At 55.9% G+C, this 23,928-nt stretch overlaps 2 protein-coding genes across 4 annotated transcripts; one reads left to right on the top strand and one right to left on the bottom strand.

The window, feature by feature from the left end:
* Positions 1-815: 815 nt before the first annotated feature.
* Positions 816-6,113, bottom strand: FBXO44 (F-box protein 44). Of its 3 annotated transcripts, none has more exons than XM_060079782.1 (6): positions 6,033-6,113; positions 4,815-5,086; positions 3,489-3,615; positions 3,251-3,346; positions 3,006-3,161; positions 816-1,949 (listed from the first exon to the last, which is right to left on the bottom strand). In XM_060079782.1, the coding sequence occupies exons 2-6, from the start codon at positions 5,077-5,079 to the stop codon at positions 1,781-1,783; spliced, it is 813 nt and encodes a 270-aa protein (XP_059935765.1). In that variant the 5' UTR covers positions 5,080-5,086; positions 6,033-6,113; the 3' UTR covers positions 816-1,780. The 3 variants fall into 3 exon arrangements, with proteins under 3 accessions (XP_059935765.1, XP_059935770.1, XP_059935778.1); XM_060079787.1 differs by having other exon boundaries at positions 3,006-3,141; XM_060079795.1 differs by lacking the exon at positions 3,251-3,346 and having other exon boundaries at positions 3,006-3,141; positions 3,518-3,615.
* Positions 6,114-6,689: 576 nt separating this feature from the next.
* Positions 6,690-12,060, top strand: FBXO2 (F-box protein 2). Its single transcript, XM_060079779.1, has 6 exons — positions 6,690-6,711; positions 9,698-10,069; positions 10,528-10,657; positions 10,729-10,824; positions 11,280-11,418; positions 11,663-12,060. Exons 1-6 carry the CDS (start codon positions 6,690-6,692, stop codon positions 11,795-11,797), a joined length of 894 nt encoding a protein of 297 aa, XP_059935762.1. The 3' UTR covers positions 11,798-12,060.
* The last annotated feature ends 11,868 nt before the right edge of the window (positions 12,061-23,928 follow it).

Raw genomic sequence — 23,928 nt, 5'->3', positions numbered from 1 at the left:
AGATACAAAAACACCAAAAACCCAACTGCCACTTCTGAGGAGCCCAAAAACAGAGCATTGGGAGCAAAAGCAGGGTACTGCACATGCCCGCTGCACACACCACCCCCAAAGGGGTGGGCTGACCACCTAAGCCACCCCTCCTGCCTGGCCCCTGGACATACCCCTCCCCTCACCCCATACAAGGAACCAGCTCCCCCACTCCCCCAGAGTAAGCGAGGGATCCAGCAAGGGAAACTTGCTTGATTTCACTCCCTCTTGCTGCAGCAGGGGTCTCAGGAAAGCCTTATCTGAAACTCTTGGCTGGCCTCTTATCAATTTCTATTGATTAAGGAGACCAAGAACCCTGGTCCGTAACAGTCCTTGCCCTGGTTGAGGCCCTAATCTAGCGCACTGTTGAGTCAGATAATGCAATTTAACAGTAGTTATTGTGCACCTACTGTGTGCCAGGCACCATTATAAATTCTTTGGCTTTGTCTATTATCAGTAAAGCTCTGGGCAGTGAAAGAAACAACAGTAAGTAGTGCCTGGGATGGCAAGAGTTGCCCAAGATATCTGCAACCTCCACCGCCAGCCTGCGGCCAGGCCTCCAGAGGAAGCTGGCAGTACTGGAGGGCTGCTGGGTGCGAGATGTCTGCAGCTCGTCCAGGGGTCTGTCCCAGGACCCGCATTCTTCGAAGTCTGGCTCCTGAAATGTCAACCCCTCTCTGTACCTTGGACAGAGCCATATAAGTTTCAGCTTCTACAGGCAAGGGGCAAGACCTCCCATGAAGTTTACCTTTTCCCCCAGAAAGCACAGGGCACAGGTTGGGCTGGGAACACCTTTTATTTGGCCACATGCAGCAGGGATAGGAGAACTGCTCTCTTTCCAGCAGGAAGGAGAGGCAGGAACGTGGTCCGACAGGGTGGGGAGGTCCTGGGAATGGCAGTTCCAAGGGTAGGGTGGGCACTTGGAATGCTCTCCAAGCCAGAGTGCCTGGCCTAGGCATGGAGGTGGACAGGTGGTCCTTGAAACCCCCCTCCCATCCCACTCATCCAGGGCTCACACATCCCAGCTCTCAGGGCCCAATCCTGCCCCCCACCTGCCCTGGGTTGCTGTGTGCAGGATTCCAGGGGGGTCTTCTGGAGAGCCCTGCCCTCACTTAATACACAGGTGGCTTCTGGGGCTTCACTGACAGTGAAGAGAGTCCAGACTTGGCCGGGACCCCACCCCACCCTGGGCCTGCCTATCTCAGACCAGGCCTGAGCCTCTGGACCAAAGCCACCTCGCTAAGCAGGCAGACAGAGTGAGAAAGCCTGGGAGTGGCAGAGAATGGGGCAGAGGACGGGCCAGCAGCGCCGTCCTTCCACTCCCAGACCTGTCTGAGCTACATCATCGCCCAGCAACTATATTATGCAGGGCAGCCACAGGCTTGCCAGATGTCCTGACTGTCCCAGGTCTGAGGGCCCTCAAAGAAGACAGTGAGAAATGACCCAGCAAGGGAAGGCAGACACATAGATCTAGGTTACCAGCAGAGCTTGGAGACCCTCCCTCAGAGGCATCTGGGGGAGGAGCCTGGGGGAACATCATGCACCCCCCAACCTCAGGGGCCCCCTCATTCAGGTTGAGACCCCCGGGTGGAGAGCTAGCTACCCATAACGTATGAAGGCTGTACAAATGAAGAGGCTCCATGAAGAGGCAACTGGAGGGGGGCAAGGATGAACGAGGAAGTCTGGGAGAGCCTGGCCTCTACCTCCCCATCCCAAGCCCAGTCCATCTCTGACAGCAGTTTATCAGTTGGGGTTAGGTGGCTGGGGGCTCGGGGGCGTCATGGCAGTGGGGGCCCGATGGTGATGCTGCTGTTGGTGACCCTCGGGCCGTACCAGCCGGCCCAGTAGTGAGTGTCCACGCCGCCGTGCTGAAACCAGATGTAGCGGACGCCGGGTGGATAGTTGGAGAACGTGTGGGAGACCTGGGGGGTGGGGGCAGGTGGAAGGAAGGAGAGCGGTTAGGGCAGTTGACCCTGAGCGGGGTACTGCCTGAGGGGGTGAGGGGGCCAGGATGGGCTGAGGTCTCAGTGCTCGGCCCAGAGTCAGCAGAATGGAATTCTAGTCCTCTGATTTGGGGCAGACCACCTCCCCTGTCTGTGCCTCCTCAGTTTCCTCATCTGTAAAATGGAGCAAAATCCTGCTGGGTCCACTCCACGGGATTACCTAAGTGCAGCTCAGATGAACCGAAGGAAATTTTGCAAGCTGCCAAAGGATGTCCAATACAGTCATCACTGAGCACATGTGGCTATTTAAGTTAAAATTAATTAAAGTTGGATAAAATTAAAAATTCAGTTCCTAGTCGTACTATGAACTGGCTCTTATTAAGTTTTCAATTGTCACATGTGGCTCTTGGCTACCAAACTGGACAGGGCAGACAGACCATTTCTTTCTCTCTTTTTTTTTTTTCGGCTGTGCTACACTGCTTGCGGGATCTTAGTTCTCTGACCAGGGACCGAACCTGGGACCAGGGCAGTGAAAGCGCCAAGTCCAGACCAGGGAAGTCCCAGACAGACCATTTCTATCACTGCAGAAAGTTCTACTGGAGAGCACTGGTCTGGATCAGGAGTTGGCAAACTATGGTCTAGGGGCCCGCTGCCAGTTTTTGTAAATAAAGTTTTATTGGAACACAGTCATGCCCATTTGCTAAAGCTGCTTTCACATCACAACGACAGAGTTGATGAGCTGAGTAGTTGTGATACAGTAAAACCTGCAAAGCTTAAACTATTTGTATCTGGCCTTTTAAGAAAAAGTTCACTGAACCCTAACCTAGATAATAGTAATAACTGATATTAGTAATTAATAATAGTCAATCTTTTCGAACATGGCTTTACCAGCATCATCTCACTGATAATCTTTGAGAGCTCAGAGCAGCCAAAGCCCAGGTAAGAAGCAGCAGAACTGGATCGCAACTTGGGCCTGTCTGACTGCAGTCTCAGCCTCGGACAATGTGCCCCCTGTCCCCCTCCCAGCTCACACACCTCCCTCCACTTGGCATCGCTCTTCTGCTGGATGGTTGCTGGGTCTGGCTGGAAGGTCCCCAGAGGCGCATGTGCTGACGACAGGAGCTGAACACACAGCTGGTACTTGGACCCGCAGTCTGGTCTGGCTGCGAACCTGCAGGCAGAGGAAGGGCCCTTCAGGGCCTTGGAGATGGGGGGGCAGGGTGGAGGCGGGGCACCTGAGTGGCAGGGCCCCCCCCCAGACCCTCGCCCCAAGCACTCACCAGTCCTTCACCTCGATGTCTGGCCGTGTGGTGTCCATCAGCTCCTCCCAATACCCTTCAGCCTTGAGGTCCACCACCTGGGACTTGAGGCAGGTGCTGGGGGTGGGTGGAGGGGTGGGAGGGGCTGGAGCTCGCCACTAGGGCACTGGGGGGCTAGGACTGCCCCTCCCAGAGCAGGAGAGACCCCAAGGTGTAGTGACTTGGGCTTCCCCCCACCCCGAGACCCCTTGGATCTTACTAATAAGAAGTCACGAAGTATTTCTTGACCTGGTCACTGGGGAATTCCTTCCTCTGGTCTCCAGAGAGCTCCTCCACCTTCCACTCATCGCCTCCGTTCACGTCCAGGCTCCAGAACTCAAACCCCTCTGGTGGGAAAGCAGAGTTCGTATCAAAGGGAAGCCCCTCAGTGGCCGCCTCCCAAGTGCCCCTTGCTCCTGGCACCTCTCCCTGGATTTCAGCAGCTGCCCTCAAGCCCCGTGCTGGGGAACCCTGCACATCAACAGTGCCTGCCTTGTATTAGGTGCTGCCTGTGTGCCAGGCACCATGGTAACTGATTTCTACTGGGAATCCTGATGATGGGAACAACCAGACTACTTCTGTGATGGAATGCTCTGGTGCCGGTCAGACAGATCTGGGTCTAGTCCCAGCTCTACCAATACTGGGCTCTGTGACCTTAGGCAAGCTGCTTTCTCTCTCTGAGCCTTGGTTTTGTCCTCTGTAAACTGGGGTCAAGAACAGGGGCTGGCAAACTTTTTCCATAAAGGGTCAGAATACTTTAGGTTTTGTGGGCTACACATTGACTCTATCACATAGTGTCTTGGTTTTTTTGTTTGTTTTTTAAATAACCCTTTAAAACCATAAAAACTATTCTTAGCTCCTAGGCCAGATTTGGCTTATGGACCATAGTTTGTCAACATGCTGGTCAAGAACATGGCCGTTGGGGAGTCAAGTGAGGCAGGCATCTGAAAGCTCTGGACAGCTTGGGGTTGTTTTACTATCATTTTGCTCCAGAATTTGGCCACATAATAGAGATTGAGGTTCTCATCCCATCAAAGTGTCTACTTAATCATTTACAACACAGCAAGGGAAAAGAGGGGGCTCTGGATGACCGCAGAAGTCTTGTTTTACCTTTTGTTGGAATGTGCTGGGAAGAAGACTGGATCTCTCATTCTCTCCTAAGCAAAGCCCCCTTTGTCTTCTGGGCAGTCCTGGTAGACCTAGTCCTGGAGTCTGGGAGCCAGGCCAAGAAAATATGGCTCTGACTTCCTGGTCTTGTGTCTTGGGCACAATTCATTCCAACTGGCCAACATTCCCTCTCCTAGGAAAGGTCACTGGGGAAATAACCTTCAGAGTGGAATAAGAGTGGAATAATGCCACTCTTGGCCTCAGTTTGCCCATCTGAAAAACAGGTGCCTAACAGTACCTACCTCTTAGGATTATTGTGAGAAAGGAATTAAACCCCCCAAAGTGCCTGGCTGGCTCATAGTAAGTGCCTAATGAATGTTAGCTGGTATTACGACAGTGTGTGTGTTTGGGGGCACGTCATACCCAGTCTGCACCCCACCTTCGGCGCACGGGTTATGCAGGAGGTTCTTGTGGAGGCTGCGGAGGAAGTAGAAGACCTTCCAGTCGGCCACGGGCTGGTCCCAGTCTTCGGTAATGAAGCCCTCACGCAGGCATTTGCGCTTCCAGAGGGTCACGAGGTCGATGAGGTCTCGCCAGAGGCTGCAGACCAGGCGGCAACGCAGCAGCAGCTGGCGGGCGGGCACGTGCGTGAACAACTCCAACAGGATGTTCTCAGGCAGCTCGTTGATGTTCCCCACCGCCATGGCTCTCCTGTGGTTGTTGAAAAGCTACACTACAGACCTGATCCTCTCCCCGGGACCCCGTACTCGCAGCACCCCGTCCTGGTGGAGGTTCCCTCGCAGCACTGCCACTGACTATCTCAGGAAAGTCATTGGGCCTCTCTGAGCCTCAGTTTCCTCCTCTGTAAAATGGGGCCAGGAACAGTACTTACCTCCTAGAGGGGGTACAAGGAGCTTGGGACACAGCAGAAGCTCAGTAAAAGGGGAGCTCTGATTTTTTTAACTGGCACCTCACAATAGCCTCTAAGGGAGGCTAAGGAGGCAGAAGAGGTAGCAGGATCTGCCCAAGGTCACACAGACAGGAGCAGCGGGGAAAGGAGCCTGAGCCTTCTCTGAATCTAGAGCCAGCTTTTTTCAATAGGTCGGACGGTCTTTAGCATGGAAGTAACAATTCGCAGCCCTGCAGCCTGTCTGGTACCTTCCGCATTCTCTCTCCCAACCTCAAAACGGAGGAGCGGAGATATTGGGGGGGGGGGGTGAGGGATAATTATCATTGTCTCCGACCGAGGTCCAAAGGGCTCTAGCCACTTTGTCGAGACCATGCCTGGCTGGGACTGGAGAAGGGGTGGGCGATGGGGAGCGGGCCTTCCTATACTCCCATCCCCATCCCCGTGGCTGGGCTCCAGCCCCGGGTGTCCCCGCGCGCCTTCGACTTCCCATCCCTCCTCGTGGCTTTCAAATGTTTCCTAAAGTCTAGACTTGGACCCCTGCGCATCGATGGCGACCCCAGCTCGGGTTCCTGCTCGCGCCGCCTCTCGAGGCCGCGCCGCGCAACCCCGCCGCCTGGGCCTTGTCCGCGCCGGGCCTCCCTCGGCGCACTGCTGCTGGGCCCGGAACCGCCGAGCCCGCCCGCCCGGTCCCCGCACCCCGCGTCCCCCCCCCCCCCGGCGCTCCCCGCGCCCACTCCCGCCGGTCACCTGCCCTCTGCCACCGCTGTGCGATCCCGCTCCGCAGCAAGGGCTGAGCCAGCCTCCGCCTGCGGTCGCCGGTGGATGCGGCCCCGCCCCAGCCCTCCGAGCCCCGCCCCGGCCCCGCCTCCACGGCCCGCTCCGGTTCCCGGCCCGCGGGGAGCACCCGGCTTGGGGTGCGCCCCCCACAGATGTAGGAAAATTACCTGGGGCGGGACGGTGTCGTGCCGGGAGGAGCCTCTGCCCACACCCTCCGCATGACCCAGACTCTCCCAGCCTCCTCGCCGCCTCCTCCCAGCAGCCACCCCAGGAGGGTGCTGGGAGACGCCCCGAATCGGACTCCCACCCGCCCCCATTAAAAAAAAAAAAAAAAAGAAAAGAAACGACTCCCGACCTTTCTTGGCCTCCTGGGTCCGCCAAGGAACCGGGAGCCTCAGGCCTCGGGCCAATCGTTCCGGACTGTGGGGAGTCCCGGCGCGGGGCCAAAGGCGGGGCGGGGGCGGAGGCGGGGGCCTTTAAGAGGCGCGGCCGGCCGGGACCCGACCCAGACGTGAGCAGCGCCTGGACTCGCCGCCGCCGCCGCCGCCGCCGCCGCCGCCGCCGCGGGACTCGGACAGCCCGCCCGCAGCGCTCCGGGTCCTCCTCTCGCGACCGCGCTCTGCAGCGATGGACGGAGACGGTGACCCAGGTAGCCGCCGCCGCCGGATCCACTCGCTCAGCCCTAGAGGGGTGACCGGGGCAGGCGGGCGAGTGCTACGGAGAGGGGGCATCAGAGAGCGAGGGGGCCCCGATACACAGAGCGACACACTTTCACCCAAGCAAAGCCCTTGAGACAGTCTCAAAGGAGCACAGTCCTCTGTCTGGTGTCTTGATCTGCCGGAGGCCTTGAGAGATGACAGGCAGAGAGGGAGGACTCCTGGGTCCCATTTACCCGGGAAATAGCGTATGAGTAATCCCACGTTCCCGCCTCCTGAGGGTCTACTGGACCCGGGTCTGGGACCTATCTGGGATGGAAGAGGCCACAAGCCTTTTTATTCCATCAGCTTCTTCCATTTGCCAACTCTGGGCCGTGAGATGCCTGAATCCCCATGAATTTCTTGGGGTTACTGGCCTCTCCCCATCCCATCCCAGCCTTCCTCCTGGGATCCCTTGTCTGGAGGGGCTGTCCTTCATTTGGGTGGCTGGATGCCCAGTGGGAACCAGGCTGGTGGTGAGGGAGAGTTGGGACATCAGCTCTAGACGATGCTCAGGGCCCTTTGAGACTGCCCAGTCATCTCCTCTGGCACCAAAGATCCCCTGCTCCCCATCTCTAGAACTCCCCATTGGGCCTGTAGGGGTTGCCTGCTGAGTCAAGGTGGGAACAAGACCTGCCCCCACCCCTTCCTCACCAGGCCCATCTGAGAGTGGCTGTTGCTTGGGGAGACAATGGGAAACAGACTGATGCTCACTCAGGCAGCCAAGATCCCCACCCCTCCCTCCAGCCCTGAAAATCCCAGCTCCTTCCGCTCTTGCTCCCAATCCATGGCCCCCTTGCCCCACCCTTTATAGGGCCCCAGACTGGGTTCCTGCTTCTTCCCAGGGCCCAGCTATTCCCTGGACTCAGGGGCCCAATCCAGGTGAGTGAATAAGCCTCGGAGGCAGCTTCCAGGGGCCAGATAACTTTCCGAAGGCAACAATGTGGGGAGTTGTGTGTGCTCAAGAGGGGGTGGGGGGGCCTGTAATCAGATCTGGGGCCTTGAGTGCCAGGCCTGGGGCCAGGAGAGGGGACTGGGCGAGGTGCACCTTTCGGGGGAGCATCAGGTGTCCACCAGGGCCAGGGCAGGGCAGGGCAGGGGGAGGGGTGGAGAGGTGAGGGCACTGGGCCCAGCTCCCCAGAGAGCTGTGGGCAGCAAGATGGGCAGGTGACACGGCTTCAGGGCAGGCATTTTCCTCTCCGCCATCCCACAGTTCTGCGGTGTGACTTGGGAGAAGTCAGTAAGACTCTCTGGGCCTCAGTTTCCTCCTTGCCGAAAGGGAAGTGTGAAGCCCCACATCATAAAGATGTGGCCAAAAAAAAAAAAGCTAACAATGAAGGGAACTGTGCTGAATAATAAGATTCACTAAATAAGATTTACTGAGGACTCACTGTGTGCTCTGGGCTCCGAAGACATAAACCCTGATTCCGCTCTCAGGGGGCTGAGAGTGTGGGTGGTGGGGAAATGCTGCATATGAGGAGGTGAAGGGCTGGCTGCCCAGGTCCTGGCAACACCCAGCCTTGGGTCTAGGCCCTGCCTGTTCCTCCCCTGGTGCCTGGCCTGTTTCCACCACCACCTTGGCTTTCCAGGGCCCAGCACTTAGGACTCCCCCACCCACCCTGTCCTAGGTCTGAGAGCAGTGGCCTCCCCCATCACCCAGAGTGGCTCCATCACCTCCCCACTGTCTCTTCCTCCTCCGGAGACACTGGGCACTTGGTATCCACTTATTCAAGGCTTCGATGGCCCAGCTGAGGCCAGCCAGGATCCAGGAGACAGTCCAGCCCACAGCTCCTGATATCAGTCCCTCTCCTCATAATTTGGAATGCCCTTGCCCCCTCCTCAGAAGAGGTGGACATCAGGACTGTCTGATTGGCCTGGGATTACCCCCATTTTATAGACGAGGAAGCTGAGGGCCAGGAATAGGAAAAGGAGCGAAGAAACCTTCCTTCCCAAGCGCTTACTACATCTCCCTATTTGATACACATGTTCTCTTTTAATGAGCTTCCCTCCCCCATCCCCAAGCCCCTGTTCTCCCTTCCCTTCAGGCCTCAGATCCACGTATCCCCTGCCTGAATACCAGCAGTGTGACCTTTGGCAGGTCACTCCCCATCTCTGAACCTGAGCATTTTCATCTGTGAAATCAAAATCATAACCCTCAACTCAACGAATCATTTTCTCAAGGCTGTGGTGGTTAAAGGTGGCTCTGGAGCCAGACTGCCTGGGTTCAAATCCAGGCTCCGACCACTCATTTGCTGCGTGATCCTGGGTGGTTTTACGTCTCTGTCCCTCAGTTTCCTCATCAACGAAATAGGGATGGTAATAGGGACAACCTAGAAGAGATGCTGCGAGGATTTAAAGAGTAAAAATTAAAATGCTCAGAATGGGGCCTAACACTTGCTAAGTAAGTGCCCAATAAACATTAGCCGCTGACAGGGAGCCAGGCAGGGCGCCAGATGCCAGGCACGGGGGATGAAGCAGTGAGTTTCCCAGACCCGGTTCCTGCCCTCATTCCCTCAGTCTAGTCCCTGGGAAAGGTGTTTATAAACCGTCACACCCTTGGACAAAAGCTAGGAAGGACGGAACTCCCAGCGGTGAGGTGAGAGGATGTTGTAGTAGGGGAAGTTGCGGAGGGCTCCCCTGAGGAGGTGACCGGAGCAGGGATCTTAGAGGGCCGTCGAGAGGGCTAAGGGGCTTCATTGTGTCAGGAATATCATCAGTTCCTGCTGTCGGCTCAGGTATGGGGTTTACTGGCACTGCAGGGGAAACTGAGGCCTCTGAGGCCACTCTTCAGACTTGGAGCTGATCTGTGGCCCCGGGCTCCTGGTCCCAGGCTCTGGTCACGGAAACTCCGGCCCCCGCTGAGGACTGTCCGAGCGCGGGTGGGGGCGGCCGGGGCGGTCTGGGGGGAGTCTCAGCCGCGCCCCGCCCGCCCGCCCGCAGAGAGCGTGGGCCAGCCGGAGGAGGAGAGCCCGGAGGAGCAGCCGCAGGAGGCTGGCGCGGAGGAGGCGAGCGGCGGGGAGGAGCGGCCCGAGGACGAGGGGGAGGAGGAGGCAGCGTACTTGGACGAGCTGCCCGAGCCGCTGCTGCTGCGTGTGCTGGCCGAGCTGCCCGCCGCCCAGCTCGTGCAGGCCTGCCGCCTGGTGTGCCTGCGCTGGAAGGAGCTGGTCGACGGCTCTCCCCTGTGGCTGCTCAAGTGCCAGCAAGAGGGTCTGGTACCCGAGGGCGGCCCCGAGGATGAGCGCGACCACTGGCAGCAGTTCTACTTCCTGAGCAAGAGACGGCGCAACCTGCTGCGCAACCCGTGCGGGGAAGGTGAGGGGTCGCGCCCTGTCACCCCGGCCTGGGGAGCTCAGCTTCCCCTTCTGTACCATGGGCAGTAACAAGGCCAGCCTGCTTTGAGGGGTGGATGAGATAAGGCGCTTGGCGCAGCGCCCAGCACAGAGTAGCCCCGGTACAGACTGTAGTGTTATCCTCCTGTCCTGCTCCGGGGCGGGGGAAATCGGGGAGGCGGGCGGGAGTTGTCTCTCTCCCAGATCCTTCCACCCCGCAGGGAGCTGGGGCAAGACAGGCCCCGCGGAGGACCCTGCTGGGAGGGAGAGAGAATCTGGGGACAAACAGGAAGTGCTCACCATTCACGCCCACCATCATCTGCCCACCGCGACACCATTCAAGGACCACGTTCATCCTCCCCCCACGATAGGGGCAAGAGCCACCCTGCCACACCCTCGCAGGGGCTGGGTGACCAGCGTGGGGCTGTGGTGTTCCTACAGAGGACTTGGAGGGCTGGTGCGACGTGGAGCACGGTGGGGACGGCTGGAGGGTGGAGGAGCTGCCCGGAGACTGCGGGGTGGAATTCATCCACGACGAGAGTGTCAAGAAGTACTTCGCCTCCTCCTTCGAGTAAGGAGAAGGGGGATGGATGAGAAGCGGGGGAGGGGACCTCCACTCAGTCCTAACCCCCAGTCTCCCAGGTGGTGTCGCAAAGCGCAGGTCATTGACCTGCAGGCTGAGGGCTACTGGGAGGAGCTGCTGGACACCACTCAGCCGGCCATCATGGTGAAGGACTGGTGAGCGGCCGTGGGGGAAGGGGAGCGGGGTTGAGGGGCGAACTGGAACCGGCTACTCTGCTTCAGAGGCCGCTGCCTCCCTACTCGAGAGCTTGCAGTCACGTGACCATGGGTTTTCAGGAGAAGGTGGAAATCCATCTCCCCTCCTGAGTTTTAAATGTTGGCAAGTTTTTTTGTTTTTGTTTTTTAATATCCACCTGCTGTCCCAACAAAAAGTGTCCCTGTGGGTTGGCTTTGGTCCCAACACTGGGTCTGGCCCACCTGGGGTTTAGTCCTTGGGTTTGGGCAAGTCACTTGGGCAAGTCACTTTCTCTCTCCAGCCTCGGTTTCCTTATCTGTAAAATGGGAACATTGGTACTACCGGTCAGCAGGGTTAACTCCTGTAGAGGGCTGGGCCCAGAGTACCCGCTCAGCAGGGCTGAAGCCTTCCCCGGGCGCTCCCTCCCTCGGGGCAGGTACTCGGGCCGAAGAGACGCCGGCTGCCTGTACGAGCTCACGGTGAAGCTGCTGTCGGAGCACGAGGACGTGCTGGCCGAGTTCAACAGCGGGCAGGTGGCAGTGCCACAAGACAGCGACGACGGTGGCTGGATTGAGGTGAGCTTGGAGGCCCGGGGGGGGGGGCGGTGGGGCGGTGGGGCGGGGCTCGTGAAAAGCCCGCCCAAGGCCCGTGTGGGCGGGGCAGGGTTGGACTGGCCGAGAGGCTTGGAGGAGGGACGCAGCGCTGAGAAATCCAGGGCGCTAGACGAGGGTCAGAGCGCCGGGGTGGGGTGGCTGGGGGAGGCCTCGGGGCTCAGAGCCTGACCCTCCCTCCCCCTTCCCCCTGACTCCCCACCCACAGATCTCCCACACCTTCACCGATTATGGGCCGGGAGTCCGCTTCGTCCGCTTCGAGCACGGCGGACAGGACTGCGTCTACTGGAAGGGCTGGTTCGGGGCCCGGGTGACCAACAGCAGCGTGTGGGTGGAGCCCTGAGTGACCCCTCCTCCCGCCTCCCCCGGCTGCCTTGGAGGGCCAGAGGCGCGGGGGTAGATAGGGCTTAGTCGGTAGCATCCTGACCTTCCGCATCCGGCGCACTCCTCTCCCTTCCCACGCTCGAAGACCAGCCCCCTCAGAGGGAAAGATGGGTTTTGTTGGTATATATTTGCATCTAGAAAATAAGATGGGTGAGGGCGTGGGCCTGCCCTGGGCCCGTCGCTGCTGAATCCCCTGCACCTAACACTGTGCCTGCCACGAAAATGGGCGCTCAATAAATCTTATTTGTCGGAGGAAGGAATGAATGAACATGGGGATGAATGAACTCCCCTCCCTTTGCTCAGTCTCTGTCTCTTGAGGGCCCCAGGCCCAGCCTGGAAAAATACTTGGTGGGGTTCCAGCTGCTCTGGTTTCCAGGGGCCCTTGGGCGGGTGCAGAGCCAGCCAGGCCTGGTCCCGCCGGACAAAGGCTGGGATTGTGAGGCCAGGGAGCGGGGAGCTGGGCCTGGCGCCCGACTGACACCCAAGCTGCCCAGAAGCCAGAACCGAGTGTGTGTGGGGGGCCCCCCTCCTGGCCTCTCTTGATCCCTCTCCCCGTTTTTTTTTTCCTGAAGGCAGGATGGTGGGTGGTGGCAGTATCTCATCTAGGGTACCAATTCTCCTGGGCCCAGGGATGGATGCCAGTGGCTTGAGGTGGGGGATGGGGTGGGGTGACAGGCTGGGGGGCACAGGAAGGATCAGCTTGGTGTCCCTCTTCAGTTCACGCCCACTTCATGCTGTCCTCCTTGGCTTGGTATTGGATCGGACAAGAGTCATTAGCATCTGGTCTCCTTGGTCATTTTCCAAGCCCTGCCCAGAGGCTGGTCCCTGGTACTGGTTTGAGGGGAGGGGTGGAGGGAAGGGTGTGGTGCCAGGCTCTGGACCAGGAATTCCCTTTCTGGCCTCCCCAGCAGCTCTCAAACCCAGCCCCCTCCCCAGGACTCTCAGCTGCTGGTCTTGCGGGTGGGTGAGGGTCTGAAACATCTTCTCTCCTCTCCTAAAGGATGACCAATAAAATCTCCATGCCCCTCCAGCTTTCCTTTGATTCTGAGCCCTGATGCCACCTGCTGGTCAGGTGGGCTTGCAGAGTTTAAGCTGGAGCCTGCCTGCATTTGTTCATTGGTTCATTCAATCACTCATGATTTCTGACGCCCCAACCAGGGGCCAGGCCCAGCACAGGGTCCTAAGGTTGCAGGGGTAAGTCAGACACTTCTTGTCCCAGGAAGAGTCACCAGCTTGGCCACATCGAGGATGGGGCATCTGGGGAAGGGATATATCCAGTGTCATGGGGGCCTCCAGTCTAATGGTGGAGGCATAGTCCCTGCTCTGGGAGCATCCTCAGTCAGACAAGGGAAGACAAATCCCTGAGAACTCCCGGTCTGATGGTGGAGGCAGAGCCCCTTGTTGCACGAACACCGTTGGTCCTTTCTAGGGGTTTTCACAGTCCAGTGGGAGAGGCATCCTCCACACCCACCTGAGTTGCCAATCAGACAGGAGAAGTGATGCTTTGCCCTGGGAGCCCAGTTTGATGAGGAGCCATGAAGGAAACGGGTCACCCCCATGAGCTCCCAGGTTTACGTAAAGGAGTAACAGGCAAAGCAACGCTTTCGGGTGAGGAGGGGCTAGGATGAGCATGTTGGGAAACACGTGGGGATGAGTCAGGAGAAGACCAGAGCCCGCACCTGGGCTGAAGGAGGAGGCTGGATGGAGAGGTGCGGTGGATGTGAGAGGCCAGGAGTCTGGGTCCAGGTGTCCAAAGGACTGGATGTCAGGGCGGGAATATGGGGGGCATGAAAGGTGCTGTAGGTGTGGTGGGGGGCTCTCCCCAGGAGGCCTTCAGGAAAGAGGCCCATAAGGAGTCTGCGGCTCTGGGCTGGAGACCAAGGGTTTGCAGTGTCTGTGGCCAGCAGTCAAAGCCAAGGGCACTGGTGAGAGCTGGGAACAAGTGTGGAGTGAATCAGGAGAAGGCCCAGGGAAACCTCAGCTTCTGGGGCCACGATGGGGGAGACACAGCAGCCAGGGAGGTGGGGGTCAAGTGAGTAGGAGGATGCAAGCCCAGCAAGGCCACCTCCAGCCAACTGCCTGCTCTCAGAGGAAAGAGCCAGAAGGCCAGAGGCCAGATTCTCTCCCGAGGGCATGGGGCCTACAGAGGAGACCTGAGAGGCTTGGATAAGGGGGTGGTGTCAACCGTCCCTGCGTGTCTGTCACAGGAGGGGCCGCTGGATACACTGGTGGTGTTTAGCTTGGGAACACGAGACAGCTTCTTGTGGGTCATCCGAGGGCTGACGTTGGGGGAAGGGGGGCCCACAAGGCTCACTGTGCACGGGGTACGTCCTGTCGCACCACCCCTGTAACCCAGTTGGATATGGGGAAGGGGGCAAGGGTATCACTACCCCCTCCTACACATGAGGAGACTGAGGACGAGAGACTTTCCTGGCATGTGACACCCAGAGTAACTGGAGAAGCACAAGCTCTGATCCAGGTGCATCTGGCTCCAAAGAGCATGCTCCAAAGCCTTCAGTTTTACTGTCCCCTACTCTAGAGGGCAGAGCCAGGCAGGCATGGAAACTTGACAGTTACAGGAGGCAGCTATCACCTTTCCTCGAGGAAAAACCTACACGCTGTCCAGCAGGGGGCGCCTCAGGGCCCTGAGGCGTGTGGAAGCCAGAGATGGCAGAGAGGTTGGCCACATGGCTCAAAGGCACCAGAACGTGATTCAGGAGAGAGAGGCCTGCGTGGCCCCTAAGATCCTTTCTAATCAACCGATGTTTCTGAGCACCTACTCTCTGCCAGGCAGGGATAAAACAGACAAGGCCTCCGTCCTCCTGGAATATACAGTCTAGATGGAGAAACATAAACACGTGCAGTTAAATAAATAGGATAATTACCAACATGATATAGCACTTAATAGACATGCCTGGCACTACTCCAAGACCTTTGTATATATATGGATTCATCATGACAATCTTATGAAGTGGGAACCATTATTACTTCCATTTTTACAGATGAGAGAACTGAAGCACAGAGAGGTAAAGCAAGTTGTCTGAGGCCACACAGCTAGGTAGTGGTGGAACTGGAATTCTACCCAGCCACTTAGGCACTTGACCTCTATAGTACAGTAAACAAAGTAGAGACAGAGGGTGAGAGTGCTACTTTGGTCAAGGTGATCAGGGAAGATCTCTCTGAGGACGTGACATTTGAATGATGATGAGAAACCAGATATCTGGTGGAAGAACACTAAAGGAGCAGTAAGTGCAAAGGCCGTGAGGTGGGAATGAACTTACTTACGGGTCAGAAAGGCAGCCAGCATGGCTGGAGCTCAGTGAGCAAGTGGGGAAGTGGTTTGACATGAGGTTGGAGATGTAGGCAGGCAATCCTGAGGGTTTCCTGAGCGCCAACTGTGTGCTCTGTCTTATAAGATATAAACACTACAAGAAGCAGATGCGATAGCAGTGTCCTTTAAGGAAAAACCTTTATCTAGCAGGAGCTGGGTTGGGGAGTTAGATATGAGAAGCTTACAGTTTCGTTGATGAAACCAAATTTCCCATGAGTAGCAGGATGAACAGGATGATAATGATGATGGTAGTGAGGACGACAGGCATTTGCTGAGGCCTTACTGGTGCCGGTTCCTGTGTTACGCACACAGGCTTGTTTAATCTGCTCAACGGCCCTCTCTGGTAGATAGAGATATTCCCATTTTATAAATGAAAGAGCTCAGACTTGGATGTTGGGTACCTTGCCCACGGTCATATGATGAGTAAGTAGTTGAGCTGTTCCTAGCCACTTCTCTGTGGTACAGGGTCCAAGATGGGCACGTGCCAGAGGACAGAGCTAGGGCAGGAGGAATGGAAAGAGCTGGAAATGACAAGGACTGTGGGGCTCCAGGGCTTCTCTGCATATCATTGCCCCGGACAGAAGGAGGAGGTGCTGTGTCTGAGCTACTTTGGTTAAGGGATCAGGAAAGGTAAAATGATTTTTCTTTTACTGATTGATTGATTGCTGTGCGGCTTGCAGGTAGTTCCCCCACCAGGGGTTGAACCCAGGCCACAGAAGGGAAAGCCCGGAATCCTAACCACTGGACCGCCAGGGAATTCCCGAATTTTCTTTTCGACTTCTTGGTGGAAATCTGTTTAACCATTCTGAAACGGATAAAAGTCCCTCTTTCCCTTTCTGATCTGTTTACTTTGTAAATCTGGGTTTTTGTATACATGGTATAGCTTATCTGGGGACTTGGAGGAGGGAGGGAAGGACCACTTCCTCTAAGCACCACTAGGTGTCAGCATTGTCAAGGGAGTCCCCTGGCGGGGCTGGTGAGGCCCAGTTCTCTGCAGAGGAAGGGGCCTCAGAAGTCAGGATTTGAATCCAAATCCTGATTGCTTTCCATTGACTGGGGCTAGGTCTGGGTCCACAGAAGCTGAGCCCCCTGCCTGCTTTGGGGCTGCTCTTATGCCAGAGGCTCCTGAGAAACATTTAGGAGGCTAAGTCCTCTGAGGCCTGAGTCCTCTAAGACTGGAAAGGGCTGGTGGTCTCCAGGGATCCAGCCTCAAACGGGTCTGGGGGCCTCACCCTCCCCGAGTCTGTCCCCACCTCAGCAGAACTCTGGGCCTTCCTCGTGGCCCCTTGCCTGCAGTGAACACAGAACACCCAGGCAGATCCAATCCTGATCTCCTGGTGAGTAATGACTTGGCTATTTTTTTCCCCATAAATTAAACCTAATCTTGTGTTGACTCTGCTGAACAAGGAGAATAATGAAGATTAAGATGAGACGGTATTCATTCTCCTCCAACAAAAGCCAATTAATTGTCAGCAGGATTATCGCCCTAAGCCAGGAGCCGCCACCAGCTCTGCAGATGGCGGGGGCAGTGCCGGGGGCATCTCCTAGTGCTTCAGCCAGGGTCTGTTGGTGATGCAGCGGGAAAGACTTCTGTTAGATGTAAGGAAGAACTGCCTGGATTAGGGAGGGGGCTGGAGCCAAAGAAGCGGAGATGAAGAGCATGGACCCACCCACCCAGGTGATGTTTGTAAGACACAGACGGAGGCTCCATGGGAATTCCTGACCCCCTACACACACCAGGCATGTGCTCCCTGAGGTCCCAGAGCTCTCTCATCACTCCCCCATCTCCATCCCAGGCCGCCTGGCACCCTCCCCTACTTTTCCTCCCACAGCGGATCTCTCTGTGACCTGTCTCAGCCTTGTGGGCTCCATTCTGGGGTCGCCTTTGATAAATGAACCTGCAGGCAGGGGTCTTCAGCCTCCTTCCCACCCTGCTTTCCTTCCTCCCTTCCTCTCCCAGGAATCAGGGAGGCTGCTTGTCCACGGTTAAGAGCATGGATTTGGAGGCAGAAACATTTGGATTTCACCTGACTTTGCCCCTAATCCTTATCTGCAAAGTGGGACTTGCAACCACACCTGCCAACCTGCTTTGCTGCTCCAAGGAACTAGGTTCCAGGCCCAGCCCCCAGTGCTGCCGAGGTTCCCTGCACAGGATGGGAGGCTGATGAGGTGAGGCTGACTGCTGAGGCTGGGGCTGCTGTCATTGAGAAGCAGGAGGGAACAACTCCCTCTCCATCTCCTACACTGGCTACGTTATTGGCTCCCCCGGCAAAGCTCCATTTTGTCATCCCAATTTATAGACGAGGAAGCCAAGGCTCTGAGAGGTGGATCTCACGGTCAAGGTCACAAAGCTGTAAGCTGCAGAGCTAGCTGAGATGAAGCCTGGGTCCAAGGGCCCCCAACGCTCGTGCCCCTCCCCACCACCACGAGCCTTCAACGCACTTGAAAGGAGTTGGATACACACTTGTTGAATGACTGAAACACCCATCAAGTGCTGTTTCAGGTGCAGTAAGTCCCTGTTTCAGACTCTCCCACATCTCGGTGACTCCCAGAAGCAAATGGATTGCATGTGCTTTGCAAAATTCTTCTCGGTGATTCTTGGCAACTCACCCATCTTACTACTACTATTAAGAAAAATCCACCCTTCCACCCAGATCTCAGAGCTTGCTTCATTTACTTGGATTGATAAGGATTTGTTATTTTTCTGAGTGTGGCAAAAGTATCCCCAAAGTCCTCAGTTGATAGTCCGCGATCTTTCACACCTACTGAGTGCTCACTACGTGTGTTCAAAGCGCCGTTGGTGCATGGCTTTATTTAATCCTCCTAGCACGCCTGTGTACTATTTTCATTCCTATTTGAGAGACTGTGACAGAATTGAGGCTCAGAGCAGCGCAGTCTCGCCCAAGGTCACACAGCTGGGATCCAGCTGACATCTGTCTCACTCCAGAGCTGGAATTCTCTCCACATCCAGGGGCTTTCCCACGTGACTTTCACGGGGGATTTCAGTCCTGTAAGTGGTGGGATTGTTGGGGGATTTGGGGGCTCTGGGTTTTGTGAACCAACGGGGTCCTTGTCCCTTGGGAGTTCACAGACTAAAGGAGGAGACACCGGGATTCCAAGTTCTGGCCATCCCTACCTGTGTGACCTTGGCCAATCACATAACCAGTCAGTGCTTTAGTTTCTTCATATGTAAAATGGGGCCAGTCATAGGGTTTCTACCATAGGGTTGTTATGAGGATCAAATGAATTAATATTTGGAAAGCACTTGGATCAGGGCCTGCACATAGCAAGTGCTATGATGAGTTTGTTAAATAAATAAAATGCACAAGTCTGTCAACTACCATCTAATAATAAAAAGGCTGTGAGGGGAAAGCCCACTGTATTTTGGGAGCCCAGAGGAGGGGCGGCTAACTTGGACCTTAATCAGGGGAGGCTTCCTGGAGGAAGCAGTGAGTGGACTCTTGATCTGAGGAGTAGTAGGAAGGTAAATTACTTTCTTAGCCAGCGCTTAGCTTCCTGTCCCATCAGTTGGAGCTGTGGTACTAACTGGTCTTTTCCCCGGGCTTATTGTTGTAATTGATCAATGTGCTAAGCACCATAATGTTGTCTAAATTCAAAGAGAAACCTCTGTCCTCAGGGACCCATGATTGAGGGGGGGTTGGGCAGAGAGGGAGAAGGGATCCTAGATGGGGTGGGCAGGTGCGGGGAAGTCTCTGGTCGTGTAGGGTGTAGCGAGGCTGAAAACCTGCACAAAGACAAAGATTTTGTTCCTGAAAAAAATAAAAAGGAAAAAAAGAAAAGAGGGGAGAAGCAGGCAGGGAAATGATTTTCTCTGCTGGCGTTTCTCGGGGAATTAAATCTTGTTTTTCGTTACCACCGAGTGGAATAATCCAATATATTAAAGCAGAAGCCCCGCTCCTATTTATTGCTGTGACTTTGACCTAACAGTCTCAGGGCTGCATTTGGAATCAGATGGTCCTGAGGAAAGAGAAAGGGAGGGAGGCATCAGCCCCGTGGATCAATTACTCTCCTCTCCAACACCGGAAAAATGAATTATTCCCCGAAAAGCAGGCTCCTCATCTGATGAATTCTGCACTGCAGAGCTGCTGGAGTTATATGAAATTGAATTTTTTTTTTTTTTTTTTTTTTTTTTGCAGTACGCGGGCCTCTCACTGTTGTGGCCTCTCCCGTTGCGGAGCACAGGCTCCGGACGCGCAGGCTCAGCGGCCATGGCTCACGGGCCCAGCCGCTCCACGGCATGTGGGATCCTCCCGGACCGGGGCACGAACCCGTGTCCCCTGCATCGGCAGGTGGACTCTCAACCACTGCGCCACCAGGGAAGCCCCGAATTTGGTATTTGAGAGACATTTAAAACCAGGTGGAGTGTGTGTGGTGGGGAGTGCCTGACAGCTGTGGGAAACCTCTGTTGCCTGGCTGGGGAAGCCCGCTGCTTACAGACCTCTGGGGTAGGGGGCCAAGAGGCAGCCATTCTGCCTGCCTGAGGGCCACGTACGGTCTGCAGGGTTGAGACATTTTGTTCCCAGCCTGAGGCTCAGAGAGGTGAGGTTGCTTGTCTGGGACCACACAGTGGGCTGGTAACCATGGCAACCCGTTACCTTTTTGTCCCTTGTCCTGCTGAAAATGGCTTCAGAGACTCCCCCAGTCCCCTTCCTCCAGGAACCTCAGGGGGAACAAGTTCCGGTTGGGAGCTTTTCACTCTGGAGCACTGGTTTGGCCCATCCATAGCTGTGTGACCTGGGGCAAGTAGCATAACCTCTCTGGGCCTAGTTTCCTGATCCAAAAAATGAGGCGTGCTAAAATCCTTGCGCTTGTTGCTACTCTGTCAGCTATAAATCACAGAAATGCAACTCAAAGTGGTTTAATTAAAAAGCAGACTTGGAAAAAAAAAAAAAGAAGCAGACTTGAGGGCTCACCTAACAGAAAAGCCCAGGATAGGTTTCTTTCAGGTAAAGCTGGATCCAGAGGCTCCAACAGTATATTCAGAACTTGGTTTTTCTCTTTGTCTCTCAGTTCTCTGTGGCTTAGTCCCAGGCAGGCTCACCCCAAAAGGGGCTGGGCACCTGCCAGGCCTATGTATTTCCAGCATTAAGTCCAGTGGGTTCACACGTCCACTTCTGAGCTAGTTACCATGGCGAGAGGGATGGCATCCTGGTGGGAAAGGCCTGGAGTGGAGTCACCCACTGAGAACCACAGGGCTGAGAGGAGGGGCAGACGCTGTGGGGCTCGAAGAAGGGGGACGGGGCGCTGGGATGAAAGTCTAACTTGGAGCCCCACCCTGAACAGCCTCGGGCAGGGACAAGTGGGTGTGTGGCTCAGTGTCTGGTGCAGGGCAAGCACTCAGCTGACCACAGCCCTGCTGACAGCGATGGCTTCCAATTTTCACTGAGGGGGACCCAGTGTCCTTTTGGGCAGGATATGACGGGCTCTGCAGGGACTCCCTCTGGCTTCCTCATGGTCTGCAGCTCTGTCTGCTCCTGCAGCCCACCCCCCGGCCAGATCCCAGCCTTTGGTCCTCAGCCTGGCCAGGGGTCCCCAGGGAGCAGTGGGGGGGGGATCATTCCTTACCCCACACAGCTCGGGAGCTGCAGAGGCTGCACTTTCACTAATGATGTGGGGAAGAGAGGAAAAAACTAGCCTGAGATGGAGCTATTTTAGCTGAAAAACCCTCCCCCTGGATTTGAGCAGGTTTTTCAGGGCTAATGAGCTGGGGCCAAGGGAGCTGCCAGGAGGGGACCATGTCTGGTCCAGGCTGGGGTTCTGCAGGGGCTGGAGGCCTGACCGGGGAGAGGGAAGTGGGGCCCTGGGGAGGGGGCCGACGGGGGCTCTCACCCCACAGGAGCTCTGCCCACTCCCCGGGTAACCCTACCCGCCTCATGCCCCACCACAGTCTGATCCACCAATGGCCGAGACAATTTTGCCAAGCTTGATTATCTGTAGACTGTGTTGTGAGAACACTGGGTATCTGTTTTCCTTTTTTTTTTTTTTTTTGCGGTACACGGGCCTCTCACTGTTGTGGCCTCTCCCGTTGCGGAGCACAGGCTCCGGACGCGCAGGCTCAGCGGCCATGGCTCACGGGCCCAGCCGCTCCGCGGCATGTGGGATCTTCCCGGACCGGGCACGAACCCGTGTCCCCTGCATCGGCAGGCGGACTCTCAACCACTGCGCCACCAGGGAAGCCCCTGGGTATCTGTTTTATTTCCCCCCAATGTAAGGTCGTGTTATAATATTGCAGCTGCCTTTTTATATTACAACCCCACCCCCAAGCTCATCCAGAGAGATCTACTCTGTCAACCAAACATCTGCCCTGGGGATCAAGAAAGGAGGAGGAGGAAGAGGATGGAGAGGAGGAGAGTCCTGTTTCACACCCACCTCAGTGTTGGCTCCTTCTGTCTTAGGGATTTGCACTCAGGTCATCCCCCCACTTCGCAATTTTCCAGTTACAGATGAGGAAACTGAGGCCATGTTGGGGGAGGGGATGGATGTGCTTCTCTTTGAGGGTCAGCCTCCTGGGTCCAGCCAGCTCGGTTCTGGGATCAGCTGTGTGCGCAGGTGTGGGGAGGGAGGTCAGCATCCCTGCCTTGTTTCCTCTGGGTGGAGAGGAAGGGCTGAGAGGAAGAGGAGGACCTAGGCCGGGAAGGGAGTGTGGAAACAGTGGGAAGGCTCTGGAGTCAGAAAGAAAATGAGGTAGGAAGTGGGCAGAGCTGACAGAGACCTGGGTTCTAGGGGTCCTCAAGTGCCTGATTGGACTGCCTGGCCCCTGTCCACCAGGGACATGGGATCTCAGGAGCCAGAAGGAGAGGTGATGATAAACAGAGCAATGGACTTGGAGTTGGGTTCTGGAAGACAGCAGAGCATCAAGGTCCGCAGCTCAGGCCTGGGTGCAGAGTGACCAGCTCCATCCCTTCTTGGCTGTATGATGCCGAGCAAGGCTCCAGACCTCACTGAACTTGTTGCCTCATCTGTCAAATAGGAAGAAACTTTGGGCCAGCTTGTTGGGCAGTCATGGGAATGAAATCGGATGCTGTATGTAAAGCACTCAGTGTAACTCTGGGCAGTTAGTACTCAAAAGAAATATGAGATTTTATTAGTATTTCCCCCTAATACATAAAAGGTACTCCAGGCCTCTGGAAGAGGGGTCAGGGTGAGAGGCTCACAGGGGTTTGGGGAAGGGGCGGCAGGCATGTGGGAGCTGGGAGCACCTGCAGGGCTTATGGACCTAAGGAAGGGTGGGGTACCCAAGGCAGAGCAGAGGCTGGGTCCACGGCAATCCAGAAGTGCTCTCCCTCCAGGGTACCTTTCCAGAATCCCTTCAGTCCTCTCTGGCCACCCCCATCTCACAGCTACCAGCCTGGAGCAGTGGGCGTGGTTGGAAAAAGTACAGGCAGAACCTGAGTTTAAATCTGTTTCTACCACTGGCAAGCTGGGTGGCCTTGGGCAAGTTATTGACCTCTCTGAATCTTGATAAAATTTTTTTCCTGGGACTTCCCTGGTGGCGCAGTGGTTAAGAATGCACCTGCCAATGCAGGGGACACAGGTTCGAGCCCTGCTCTGGGAAGATCCCACATGCCGCGGAACAACTCACCACAACTAGAGAAAGCCTGCACGCAGCAACGAAGACTCAATGCAGCCAAAAATTAATTAATTAATTAATTTAAAAAGAAAAAAAAAAGAAACAAACCCACAAACCAAAAAAAAAAATATTTTTTTTCCCTTAAATTGACATAATAATGCCTACTCCATAGAGTTAAGTTTATTCTGTGCCAGGCACCGGACACACCACAGGTGCTCAGTACCCCACGTATTGATGTGGTTTTGAGGTGCACAGGGAGGCATTCCAATTCCCTACTGGATCCAGCGTATAGTAGAGAGGTGTCTCCCTGTATATGGGGCCTTGCTGGTCACAGCTGCCCCTGAAGGCTTGGAGGACAGAGGGCAGAGGCTTCGGTTAGAAATGGTAGAAAGGACGGCAAGAGGGTAAGAGTTGGTGCATTGCCTGGGAAGATGGTGCTGCAGCCTTACATAAGGCCAGATATGCCCAGTCTTGAAAGCACCGAATGCAGGTGTGCAGGGCTTAGGGGTGTGTGCGTGTGGGTATACACACCCATCTCCCTTCTTTGAGTCCGGCCTGAATCCCTATAGCTTCAGTCTCAGGCCCCCACATTTTTGCCCCGAGAGGGCATCTGGCCCCCCTGTCTTCTGCCAGCTCCTCTTCCCTTCTGAGTAAGGTGGCCTGGGGCGTGAGAACAAGGAGCATGGGGCTTCCCACATCCAGAGTTCAAGTTCACATGCTGCTGCTTTCTCCCAGGGTGGCCTTGGGCAAGTTACTTCACCTCTCTGAACCTCAGCTTCCTTCCCTGTGAAATGGGAGAATAGTCCTTGGCACATGGGCCTGCTGCCAGAGCCAAGGAGGTGAGTGGTTGAGAAAGTGCTTTGTGAACTTTAACTGTTCTGCAAACAAATTTCTGCCAGAGCCAAAAAGTTTTCTCTCTTATAAAACCTTCCCTTGGAGATCCAGCCATGCCCCAAACACATAGCCTTGGGGACACTGTTTTTTAAGCAGATTCTAGGCTGCAGCCTCATGATCCCCTCCTCCCCGCCCAATCTCTCTCTACTTCTTTGGGCGAACATTCACTTGCTCTGCTGGCCTGGTGTTGACTGGGGAATTAGACCTGACCTGATACACTGGGTAGATTTCTGGTTTTCTCTGGGCCTGTGTTACCTGGACTGTAAACTAGGGG

Source organism: Mesoplodon densirostris, chromosome 2, assembly GCF_025265405.1.
Source record: "Mesoplodon densirostris isolate mMesDen1 chromosome 2, mMesDen1 primary haplotype, whole genome shotgun sequence".
Classification (NCBI taxonomy): domain Eukaryota; kingdom Metazoa; phylum Chordata; class Mammalia; order Artiodactyla; family Ziphiidae; genus Mesoplodon; species Mesoplodon densirostris.
Note: the sequence above shows the minus strand (reverse complement) of the source record. Positions and strands in the feature narration are given on the sequence as shown.

Coding starts and splice junctions, on each gene's coding strand:
- FBXO44 (XM_060079782.1), bottom strand. CDS start 5,079: ATGGCGGTGGGGAACATCAACGAGCTGCCTGAGAACATCCTGTTGGAG. Junction 3,616..4,814: donor GCATAACCCGTGCGCCGAAG/GTGGGGTGCAGA, acceptor CTTTCCCACCAG/AGGGGTTTGAGTTCTGGAGC. Junction 3,162..3,250: donor GACATCGAGGTGAAGGACTG/GTGAGTGCTTGG, acceptor AAGGCCCTGAAG/GGCCCTTCCTCTGCCTGCAG.
- FBXO2 (XM_060079779.1), top strand. CDS start 6,690: ATGGACGGAGACGGTGACCCAG. Junction 10,825..11,279: donor GCCATCATGGTGAAGGACTG/GTGAGCGGCCGT, acceptor CCCTCGGGGCAG/GTACTCGGGCCGAAGAGACG. Junction 11,419..11,662: donor ACGACGGTGGCTGGATTGAG/GTGAGCTTGGAG, acceptor CCCCACCCACAG/ATCTCCCACACCTTCACCGA.